The following is a 12,755-nucleotide window of genomic DNA, read 5'->3' as shown; positions in this document are numbered from 1 at the left end:
TGGAGCTGCACTCAACTATCAAATGAACAAACATGATTGTTCCTATTGTTTCCACGGTTTTAAACTGATAAAGATAACAAAGAGTCAAACAAGCTGGATTAAACAAACAAATGTGAATTGGTTAAGAAATGATGTGTGAGACTGTCCTCCCCTTGAAAAATGGTCACATAAGTGGTTTGTTCAAGCAGCAATTAGGACTTACATTATATTTACGTTTATAATGGCGGCGCCGTCAAGTCATTTTATTTGTATAGCACATTTAAACGAACAACAGTTGACCCAAAGTGCTTTACAGGTAGTGCAGGTAAGGCAGAAACAGTATACCACCATCTTTTTCTGAACTTAACTAAGTTGTTTTGGTGCCTAAACATAACCAAACTGCAACAGTTTCACGACGTTAAGGACGTGACCGTTACATTCACTGGTTTAGATAAGGGGTCGTATTTCCTGCCACCATTAAGACGCCTGCAGATGATCTGCGGCAAAATCGCGAGGTAGGGCGCAGAGCAGAGAGGCAAAGCACCTTGAAAGGTCAGCGGCAACGAGGTCAAAGTTGAAATATTTTTAACTAACGCACGGATAGTGCTGCGCCTAGTTGGGCGCCACCGCTCTCCCCACAGGAAAACTATAGAACGGCCAGCACACAACGGTTTAACCGCAGATCATGTGTAGCTAATACGCTATTAGAGGGTAGGAATAAACGACCTATATGGTCGTATGGTTTAGAGCAGGGGTCTTCAACGTTTTTTAAGCCAAGGTGCTCTAAGCGTTGTTGGGTGATGTTACTTCTTGTTGACGTTTAAAGTATTGTCAAACAAATATGCCCCCTCCATTGCCTCTGAGGACCCCCTGTTGAAGACCCCTGGTTTAGAGGACTTGTTGGTCTTTGTTAATGAATGAACCTGATCTTTATCAAAACTTGCACAACCTTTATTTTTCACTTAAACGTTGTTCTTACATGATGTACTGTATATTTCCAAATAATTATTGTTCAATGAAATTACCACAATTGAGTGAGTACTTTGCTGGTCACAAAACTAGAAGTTACTCGGAGAACGCAGACCTCTGCCAAGGCCATGCCCTATCTCGCAATGTTACTGAAAGTGAAAAAGAATTTGTGTATCCACCCCGTGATTCTGATCCGCTCCAAGATGTAATGTGTTCTTTCTTGGCCCATGCTACCTTCTTCCACCCAGTTTCAGGGAAATCGGGCCAGTAATTTTAATCCTGCTGACAGACAAACTGAACTAAAAACATGACCTCCCTGACGGAGTTAATAATGAATTCGGTAATGATTCAGTCATACATTTCTGTGAATACTGACATACAGTTTCTTCTTAAGTTGTTCCTGCTCAGCCACTGAGGGGCATACAATGATTCATTACTCACTCACTCACAATTTTTAAAGAGCAATTTAACAAAAGCTGCTTGTTTCTTTTCGCTGACCTCCAACTTCTCCTGCCACAGTGATGTAGAAGCAGTGGTGTAGTCCACGTGATACGCAGATATACGCAGTATACCCACTAAGAAAGCTCCGGGATTTCCATATACCCACTTACAAATGTGCAATGATACGCAACAACATATTTTTGTGACAGATATTTGTGTTCACAAATACGGGGTCGAGTAACGTGACCGCAAACTAAACTAACACTGCAGAACATGCAGAGAGACTTTTCTCATCTTTCATCGACCTGCTCCTCGCTGAGCGTAGTGCGTAGTGTGTGCATAGCGGCCAGGCCCAAATGCTCCGCCTACACTAACGCCAGCATCCTCCCTTCACCACACATGTAAGACAAATAGAAGTAGCCTATTTTTTGTCCTCGTTGCTTTGGGGTCAACTTTTGTGATCCAGGCTCAGGTCCCTCATGTGAAAGCCCCCTTACTGCTTTATATTCCATTATATATTTTTGATATATTTTGAATGTCATTTGTGATTTCCTTCTCATAGGATAAATAAAGGTATTCCCACCATAAATTGGTGCATAAAAGTGTATCACAAATTAGGAGATTAGTCTTTGACGCTCAAAATAACCCTGGGGGAGGACACCCAGACCCCACACTTTGATATGCCCCCCTCCCACCCCCCAAAAAGGCCCATTCTGAGCCAGGAAAAAAAAAAGTGGTACAGTATACCCAATACAGTACATTCAGGGTTCATACGTTTTGAAAAAACAAAAAAAACAACAAAAAGTTATGGAATTTAAAAAAATGCAAATTCCAGGCCTGGAAAGGTTTTGGAAACATAAAAAGACCCAGAAAATTTTGGAAAAGTCACGGAATTTTTTTTTTTTTACAAAGCAGCATAATAATTTGTGATTAATAAATGTATTTCACGTCATCTTACCCTCACCGTTCTATTCGGGGCGAGTTATTACGAATCCAATCCAATCCACTTTATTTATATAGCACGATTTTAACAAACACAAGGTTTCCAAAGTCCTGTACAAAAAGATAAAACAGAAATAATTATGAGCCACATAAATTGTCATTCATTTTATTGTTAAACCTCTGAGGGTAAACTTTAACACAGATTTTTATTCTTATTGTATAATGTCGACTAGTCATGGAAATTTGCCAAAAAGTCATGGAAAAGTATTGGTTAAAATGCGTATGAACCCTGTACATTAGACTACACCACTGTGTAGAAGTGTACTCCAGTACGCTGTGATCTCACTAATGAGTGTGGTAACAGGTGTAAAAACCCTGCTCTTCTCTCTGGTGTTCCGTTACACTTTAAAAAGATGTTGAAAGGGTTTTGTTTTCTATGTTTTGTGTGTGATTTTAGAACAACAAGCTCTGGGTCTCTTATGATCATGAACTTGTAAAAAATAGTAAAACCCCATTGAGTTATTTATCAAGTTAATATCACTGGAACTCAACAACTCTGATGGTGCAACACAGTTTAACTGCAAAAGTGAACATTCTTCACACTCCCTTACTGCAAAAAAAACCCACGTGTGTGTGTGTGTGTGTCTGTGTGTGTTTGTTTTTGTCTTCCAGAGGTGTAAACTGAGGAAGACGGTATTAGATGCACCTCGCTCCACTCGGATTAAACCTCCGCCGATCTTGACGACCTTTTGCTGTTTGAGCTGCTTTCAAACCTTGTGATTCATTTTCACGCAAAAAAAAATATTCTCCACACACACACACACACACACACACACACACACACACACGATGTGGAGGTATGCGCTCACCACATATTATAATCCATATAATCACACCAGGTGCGTGATTTTTTTTTTATTGTCCCACTGACAAAATCCTGATTACTGATGGGGGGTGTGTGTGTGTGTGTGGGACTGTTTGTAGGTTAGTGAAAGATTGCTGTGGCCGTAGATAAGAGGATTATAGTGGAATTAGTGTCATTCCTCCCATCGCCGCGAGGAATAGATTCATATCGATTTTAATCAGAGATAGAAAGATCCGACACAAACCTGCAGACAAAACAGACAGAGGCAGACTGCGAGAGCGAGAGGAGGCGTGAAGGAGATTCCTGGAGATCATCGCAGCCGGGATGTTCAGCTGCAGACGGAGGGGCTGCACAAACACCTGCTGCAGAGACACATGCATGTAGGAACATATATACAGTATATACATGCATTTAAGAGAAAACCTCAAGGGATCACTCCTGTGTTTGTCTTCGTTCTGGAGCTCTCTGGTTGAGGAAACTTCCAGCTGCTGTGGGATGTTGGACCCAAACCAGCAGCATTAGTCTGCGGGGCGGTGTGGACGCTGGAGCTGGCCGGCGATGCTGGCGTCGTGTCAATTGTGGCGGGGAAACCTGTGAAACATGAAGGCGGATATGCTGACTTGCCTGGCTCTGGCCACCGCCAGCCTCGTCGCCGTGGTGACCGGCGGTCGCAGCTCTGGACGCAGGAAGCACAAGGAGGTCTTTCTCGGGGAGAAGAGCAAGTTCCAGTTTGGCGGGTGAGACTCACAGATGGACCCAGATCACACACATTTGTCACCGCTCGGTGTGAGCCAGTAGATGATGCAGGTGATTAGGAGCGTCTGTCGGTGTTTTCTTCGACTGTTTGTGCTTCTTAAACCTTCATTTTGTGGTCACTAGGGGTCAGCGCAGCAAGCTGCAAACACAACCGACACGTTGTCACCTGATAAAGTTGATATGAGCAAACTTTTGCATATTCACGTATACATCCAACAGATACGGAGCAACACTTGCATTAAAGGAACACGCCAACTTAACTTATTGGGACTTTATCTTATTCACCGTATCCCCCAGAGTTAGATAAGTCCATACATACCCTTCTCATCTCTGTGCGTGTCGTAACTCTGTCTGACGGTTCCAACGCTAGCCTAGCTTAGCACAGATCCTGGAGGTAACCGGCTCCAACTAGCCTACTGCTCCCAATAAGTGACAAAATAACGCCAACATGTTCCTATTTACATGCGTGTACAAATAACAAGGTCACATGAGTCACAGCCATCTTCTAACCGTATACAAACTGGGAACTATATTCTCAGAAGGCGAAGCACTGCTACTTGGGCGGAGTGATTAGCGCAACACCTGAAAAGCACCGTTGTTACTCTCTGCTCCTCACCACCGGATTTCTCAGGTGCTGCGAGCAAATCACTCCGCCCAGGTAGCAGAAGTAGCAGTGCTTCGCCTTCTGAGAATATAGTTCCCAGTTTGTATACGGTTAGAAGATGGCTGTGTCTCATCCGCTCATCCAATCCGCTTTGCGCCCCTTTTTAATCCTCCCGCTTGCTCGCTCTCCACTCACATGCTCTGATTTTGAGTCATGTTTGTGGACACCATCGAAGTTTAGCGTGTTAGCATGCTAACATTTGCTTATTAGCACTAAGCACGAACTATAGCTGAGGCTGATGGGAATGTAATTAGTTTTGCAGGTATTACCAAAATCTAAGTATTGGAGAAAGTTTGACAGATAAAAAGTGCAAAGAGTACTCAAACAATTTAGCACTGCGCTCTTTGTTAAAAATTGGTGGTTTGCCAGGAAGCTGTGATTTCACTTCTAACATCATACAGAAGTTCACATAGTTCAAACACTTTCACTTCCCTGTTACACATAAAAACCACAAATGACCTAAAACACTATTAAGGGCTCATTTTTCATCGACTGTGCTGTTTTTATTGCTCACAGCAGCAGACTGACTTCTGCGAGTTTCAAATATTCCAGCTTTTGGCAGAGAGAGCGCTCCTCAAACATGTTTTGTTTGTCTAGTAGGAAAACTTACAAATTGAAGGATTTAAACCACTCGTAAAAACATCACTGAAGCTTTAAGTTGTTATAATTTGAATTATTCAGGTGTAGCTTTAAGATCAAAGTAGTTTATTTTAAAGCAGTAACTGCAATATAATATATAAAGGATATTAGGAGGGTAAAATAGATTTTAAAAAGAAAGGATAAGTTAAGAGTTAATTAAAAAAATGAATTTCATTCATTGGAAATATTCCAATTGAGTCTGCAAATTTCTTTTATTTGAAACCTGTAACTGCGGCAGAAAAAGACTAAAATCAAGATGCATAGTTGTAGACTTGTAACATGTAAGAAAACAAAATATAACTTTAATGGCACTCTGAGAGCGCAGACCTCCACCAAGGCCACGCCCTGTCTAACGGTGTTAATGTCGGGAAGTCATTTTTCCGATTATTCCGACGCCACATGAATGCAGCACAAACGCCCGATCTCGCAAAAACAAAACGACAAACAAAAACGTTAACAAAAGTGAAAAATAATTTATTTGCCCCCTGATTTAGATTCGTTTTGACTTGATTTATTTAATGATTAAAAAAGAAGCCATAAAACTGCAGTGATTAGACAGGCCAACATTAAAAATCACAGAGGACAAAATAAAAACACAAAGTTCGAAGGCTTATTTCCATCGTGATCCAAAATGTAATGGGTTTCTCCTTCTCCGTGGTGCACCCTTCAGCCAAGTTTCATAAAAATGGGGCCAGTAGTTTTTCTATAATCCTGCTGACAAACAGACAAACCGAGCCGGAGACATGAGCGCCTTGGAGACGGTTACAGCTAATAAAATGAACAGTAAGGGACTGTTCGTTATTTATTTCACGGGCCACCGGAGGAGTTTTGGGACCTTCAGTCAAAATAGACCTGACCCTCCCTTCAACAGCAATACATTATGGATGACCCTCCAAAATGATGTGGAAAAAAGGGATGACCCTCCCCAACAATTTATTGAGGCCTTCTGTACTGGTTTGCACTTGGCAAAGACATACAGATAGCCATTGTTTTTTTACAGCTATGACATACGTGACTAAACCTCTGCATTCTCATCTTATACATCCCACTCCTCTGTTATGGTGTGGGGGCCGTTTCAGTAGATTTACTCACTAACATTGTTGTGGAAACACAATAAGCATGGAAACTAAATGCACACTTCCTGCATTACTTCAAATACTACATACTTAGTTAGTTTACTAGATAAACCAGTATTCACATGAAATAAAACAATAAAACATTGAGACCATTCAACAAAGCACACTGGGTAATTCAACATTGGTTGCTATGGACTCGTCACTAGGCTTCCTCAGTCATTGTATATTTTAGCATATAGGTAAAGCTGCCAAAGCTGAACATTATCCAAAACTCCATTTCTCAGACGAGCGTCAATTTGGGAGCTTGCATGCTACCACTCCTTCCTTCTCAAATGCCTTGAAAAGGCTGTCGTTAATAAATAAATAATAAATATTATGGCTGTCAAAATAACGCTTTAATTTCGATTAATTAATCTGAGAAAAAATAACGCGTAAAAAAAAATAACGCGTAAAAAAAAATAACGCAGATTAATCCATTCCATATTGACGTTTGACCCGGAGCCGTTCTAGCCTCCATTGGACTGTAAAATGAAGGAGGGAGACGAGAATGTGCTGCCTGGATCATTAACTGGAACATTTACTTGTAAAAATCTTCTTCCTGCCAACCCTGGCTACCGAAATCTGGTGCCACTGATATGTCTGCTCTTCTCTCTGATGCTCTGAAGACGATACAGGCAACACAAACACCACTGCACGTGACGCTAGTTAACACTATACTCAACAGCAGCTAACGTTAGCCTACCGCTAGCTAGTAGCTGGATTAAAACATGGTTAAAATGCTGACAGCTAACGCTAAACGGTGTAAAGTTCGACTGTGTTTTACTGTAGAGGATTCAACAGCGGGATGTAACAATCTGCAGCTGCCGTCGGAGAAACAACACAGACGGTGCGTTCAATGAAACTGGTCAACTACAGCCTCGTGGTGCATTTGAAGTTATTGTAAATGTCCTTTTCCCATCTGGTGGTTGTTTTTGTCGTTCAACAGCAATTTACTAGTGAAATAAGTTATTGTTATTGTTATACATTATTATTAAATCATTTAATTTTGACCATATGGCCTTAGCAATAAACAAGCCGTTCTTTAATGTCACCGACTGTTGTTTACTGTTTAGTACCCTTTGTTTTCTTTTCTTTTTTTACTTTCAGGCACCGTTAATTATGTATGCGATTAATTTTGATTAATTAATCACAGAGTATGTAATTAATTAGATTACATTTTTTAATCGATTGACAGCCCTAATAAATATATATATATATTAGCCCAAATAAATAAATATATATATATATATATATATATATATATAATCAATCAAAATGATCAAAATCAAAAATTAAAATAAATTAAATCAAATCAAAATTAATCGCATACATAACGGTGCCTGAACCGATACTTTTTAAGAAAGTAAGAAAAGAAAACAAAGGGTACTAAACAACAGTTGGTGACATTAAAGAACGGCTTGTTTATTGCTAAGGCCATATGGTCAAAATTAAATGATTTAATAATAATGTATAACAATAACAATAACTTATTTCACTAGTAAATTGCTGTTGAACGACAAAAACAACCACCAGATGGGAAAAGGACATTTACAATAACTTCAAATGCACCACGAGGCTGTAGTTTACCAGTTTCATTGAACGCACCGTCTGTGTTGTTTCTCCGACGGCAGCTGCAGATTGTTACATCCCGCTGTTGAATCCTCTACAGTAAAACACAGTCAAACTTTACACCGTTCAGCGTTAGCTGTCAGCATTGTAACCGTGTTTAATCCAGCTACTAGCTAGCGGTAGGCTAACGTTAGCTGCTGTCGAGTATAGTGTTAACTAGCTAGCGGTAGGCTAACGTTAGCTGCTGTCGAGTATAGTGTTAACTAGCTAGCGGTAGGCTAACGTTAGCTGCTGTCGAGTATAGTGTTAACTAGCTAGCGGTAGGCTAACGTTAGCTGCTGTTGAGTATAGCTAGTGTTAACTAGCTAGCGGTAGGCTAACGTTAGCTGCTGTCGAGTATAGTGTTAACTAGCTAGCGGTAGGCTAACGTTAGCTGCTGTCGAGTATAGTGTTAACTAGCTAGCGGTAGGCTAACGTTAGCTGCTGTCGAGTATAGTGTTAACTAGCTAGCGGTAGGCTAACGTTAGCTGCTGTCGAGTATAGTGTTAACTAGCTAGCGGTAGGCTAACGTTAGCTGCTGTCGAGTATAGTGTTAACTAGCTAGCGGTAGGCTAACGTTAGCTGCTGTTGAGTATAGTGTTAACTAGCGTCCCGTGCAGCGGTGTTTGTGTTGCCTGTATCGTCTTCAGAGCATCAGAGAGAAGAGCAGACATATCAGTGGCTCCAGATTTCGGTAGCCAGGGTTGGCAGGAAGAAGATTTTTACAAGTAAATGTTCCAGTTAATGATCCAGGCAGCACATTCTCGTCTCCCTCCTTCATTTTACAGTCCAATGGTGGCTAGAACGGCTCCGGGTCAAACGTCAATATGGAATGGATTAATCTGCGTTATTTTTTTTTTTACGCGTTATTTTTTTCTCAGATTTATTAATCGAAATTAACGCGTTATTTTGACAGCCCTAATATATATATATATATATATATATATATATATATATATATATAAAAATATCACCGGGACCGAAAGGATATTTGAGTCTGGTATGGCTGCAGCCTGGAGACCTCCCGTCTCGTGCCCTCCCGGCTTGGTGCAGTCCGCAAGCTTTGACTTTTTAAAATAAAAGCTTGAATCTGGTCCATTATGTTTTCGTACGGTGTTTTTGAACTAAACAGTATGGCAATCATGCTAATGAATGAAATTATTTTTTCATCAGATGTCTTAGTTACAACACGATGGAGCTAGCAAAGCAGTTTTTGTTTTATATGTGCGAGCGGGATTTATTCAGTTTGGGAAATCCCACGGTCTCTAAAGCAACAGTTCAAATTTTCTGGCTGACTAAACAGGGAGAGACCCATCTGCTAGCAATAGGGGCCGAAACTGAGAGAGCTACATGGATAAATATGCACCAAACAAGCCACTTTGAAATGTTGCTGTTCTCACGAATAGAAAAGAAAGAAAGTTGGGTGACCCTCCTCCCTAGACTAAAAAAATTGGATGACCTTCCCCTCAACCAAGAATAAAAAGACATGACCCTCTCCTATTTCCCTCCAGTGGTCCATTCCATAAATACCGAACGGTCCCTAAACATAAATTTTTACTAAGGGTTGTGCTGTATTTTATTACATATTGCACACCCATTCGGTCTCTGCAATAAAAGCCTGTTTATTAAGATGTTAACTGAACTCTCTTATTTCCAGATTAAATAGTTTAAGCCACATTTTGCTCTTTGTTTGTCGCAACAGCTGGCTGACGGTTGATGTGTGTGAAGCATGACCGTGAGAAAATCAACAAAGTGATCTGAAAAAATGTCACCGCCCTAACGCTCAGTGTTAGACTGACAGGTGATCTGTAGCGCAGAAATGTAGTAGAAGACTGACTTTTACTGTAACAGAGTATTTTCACAGTGTGGTATTAGTACTTTTACTGCAGTAAAGGAACTGGATACTTCCTCATACACTGGAAATGTGTCAAAGAGAGTGAGCTCGGTTGGTAATTAAGTTTTTTTTAAAGGGAGTCTTGAGTTTAGTTCCTGGAATAAGCTTCAGGGTTTGAGATTATTGTCGAATTTGGTTTGTTTGTTTGATGGATGTGATTGCTTCAATGTTAATTAAAGGGGTTATTGAGAAAGGATTTGGCTCTAATACTCAGTCTGACCCCACAATAACAGGAGACCAAGTGTGTGTTTGTGTGCGCGAAGGTGTGTGACTTTCAAAGAGGCTTTTCATCTGTGAACAGAGAAAATCTCAAACAGCTCTGATCTCTTTTCCCACTGTGTGCTCACCTGTGCACTGCACGTGTGTGTGTGTTTAGAGGGGGTAAACACACACACACACACACACACACACACACACACACACACACACACACACACACACACACAGTGCAGCGGTCGAGCTCAGGCTGTAATTACATCTTCCTCATACTGAACGTCGTCTCGTGGGGTTTGCCTTGGCTCAATGTCAGACGTGTATAGTATTTTACGGTTTATATAACTGCGTGTGTTTACTTTATGTTGTCTGAAGACGTCATCACTCAAAACACTCGCACAGTGACGACAAATAGACACAAAGTTTGCATTTCACAGCTTGTTTTGCTGCTGAAAACACACATGATGTAACGTCACATTTAGTTATTTCAAGCAGCTTCAAAGAAGGTTCAGCTTTAAGGTGTATTCATGGCCTTTGAATTAGAAGTTTGAGAAAAAGAAAACTCTCTACTTTCTTTTGACTTTTGGCCAAATACAAGTTTAAATCCCTCACAACAAAAGATTTGTGACGAGCTGCCAAACAAACTCCATTTAAAAAAAAAAAAAACTAATTCTATCGAATCATTTCACATTTCAATTACATCTCCTGCAAATATTATCTCTCTACATTATGTTCTGGCAGTGGTGTAGTGGTCCCTGGAGAAGTGGGTATACTCTCAGTTTTCACCTTTTTTTTTTTTTTTAAAGTAGTCCAGAAAAAAGCCCTGTTTTAGAAACAGTGACATGTAAGACTATGATTTAGTTTACCCAAAAATCTGTCATTTCTACTTGCTCACCATTATAAAATGATCATGACTTGATTAGGAGCAGTTTGTAGTTACTACTGGTCACACAAGCAGCCTGGATGAATGTAAAATGTATTTATCATGAGGCAAACATGGTGTTATCTCTTCTCCTCTAAATGTGCAGTCATATTGCCACTGGCAATTTGCCAGTAGTTTAAAATAATGATTGATTTGGAAACCACCTTAAAACTTACCTCAGAATTATGTCTTCCATCAACTGGGGTGGCACACCGCCGCTTGTGTTATTTCTTCATCTGTTGTTTGGTCTGCTGCCGTTATCGTAGTCAAGTGGCACCTGAGGTTTTTTTTTGTTTTTTTTTCACTGGCACCTGAGGTATTAGCGATATTTTCCTCGGCATGACCTGCCCTACTCTGCCTCTGATTGGCTCATCAGTCCTCATGCCTAAAGTTAACCAATCTAATCAGTGAAAGCAGCGAGTACCAGCCAATTAGAGGCAGAGGAGGGTGGGTCATCATCCTTGAGGAAAAAATGGGCAATCTGGCTCACAGATATTACTGAATGGTGCGCATCAGGGGGGATTTAGAAGTGGGTATACGCAATGCTGACTGAAAAATAAGTAGGTATACGCCGTATACCAGCGTATACCCTGGACTACACCACTGTGTTCTGGTGCAGGGTATGCAACTTAGGTGGAGATTCTTCTATCCCGAGATAAACAATGTAGAAGAAAGTATTCAGATCCTTTACTTAAGTGAAAGTACTTAAACCACACAGTTAAATATTCTGTTACAGTAAAAGTCCTGCATTGTTTCTTTAGTAAAGGTCTGTAAGTAAAATCAGTAAAATGCCCTCTTTGACTGTTATTCTGTTATATATCATAAGATTATTATTACTCATACATCATGACGGTTGAGAAAGAAAGGACTAATGGGACATGTAGTGTAAAAAGCTTATTATCTGCATCACAGTGATGTGCTTCGAGCAGCTGGTTTCATGAGTCCTGCAGATGCACTAAGGATTGTTTTGAAGCCAAAAAGAGAACATGTCCACACGTGTATACGTGTGCACGTGTGTTTGTTTGTTCATGGAGCCGTGCCACACCTTGATTAAGGTTATGGTTTTGGCACGACGGCCGAGGAGGGAGGGAGGGAGGACGGAGAGAAAGGAAACCACAAACTGTGTTTTCTCTAATTAAAAACTGCAATTTAACCAACCGATCACTCAACACAACACTGTGTGTTTGTGTTTGTGTGTGTGTGTGTGTGTGTGTGTGTGTGTGTGTGTGTGTGTGTGTGTGTGTGCGCGCACAGACGTATTGACTACAAGCTGAAAAGACAGGACAGCACCAAAACACTGCTGATAAAAAGTGAACAGCTGCTGAGAATCGAGGAGCACGACTTTGCTATGAGACCAGGCTTCGGAGGTTAGACACACACACATACACACATACACACACTAGACACACTTTTATGTTTGTTTTTTTTTATATTACTTTAACCATTAGTGTTTCTTTCCTTTTTCCTTTTTTAAGTTCCTTCTTCCTTGTAATGTTTTTTTTTACATGTGGTATGTTTTAATGCTCTTTTTATAGCACGTATTACCACCAACGCTAAAGTTAAAACTAAATGCTAACCCTTCAAACAAGCCAAAATGTCCGCACAATGTAGAAATGTCCTCACTGCATTCGTTTAAAACTGAAATTGGTCCTCACAAAGACAACACTACGAGCCCCCCCCACACACACAGACACACCTCATTTCATCCCTGATGATTTAATCCGCTCGCTCACACGGCGTCCAGCAGA

At 40.6% G+C, this 12,755-nt stretch overlaps 1 protein-coding gene across 1 annotated transcript in view; it reads left to right on the top strand.

Annotated features, from left to right (window-relative positions):
* The first annotated feature begins 3,330 nt into the window (after positions 1-3,330).
* Positions 3,331-12,755, top strand: part of LOC116040024 (gamma-aminobutyric acid receptor subunit rho-3) — a 35,281-nt gene continuing 25,856 nt past the window's right edge. The window contains exons 1-2 of the mRNA XM_031285246.1: positions 3,331-3,933; positions 12,262-12,374. Coding sequence (XP_031141106.1) covers positions 3,797-3,933; positions 12,262-12,374 — 250 coding nt within the window. The 5' untranslated portion in view covers positions 3,331-3,796. The remainder of the gene's footprint in view (positions 3,934-12,261; positions 12,375-12,755) is intronic.

The sequence above is a fragment of the Sander lucioperca genome, chromosome 23 (assembly GCF_008315115.2).
Source record: "Sander lucioperca isolate FBNREF2018 chromosome 23, SLUC_FBN_1.2, whole genome shotgun sequence".
In the NCBI taxonomy this organism is placed as follows: Eukaryota; Metazoa; Chordata; class Actinopteri; order Perciformes; family Percidae; genus Sander; species Sander lucioperca.
The sequence above is the reverse complement of the archived record's forward strand: the minus strand, read 5'-3'. Positions and strand labels throughout refer to the sequence as shown.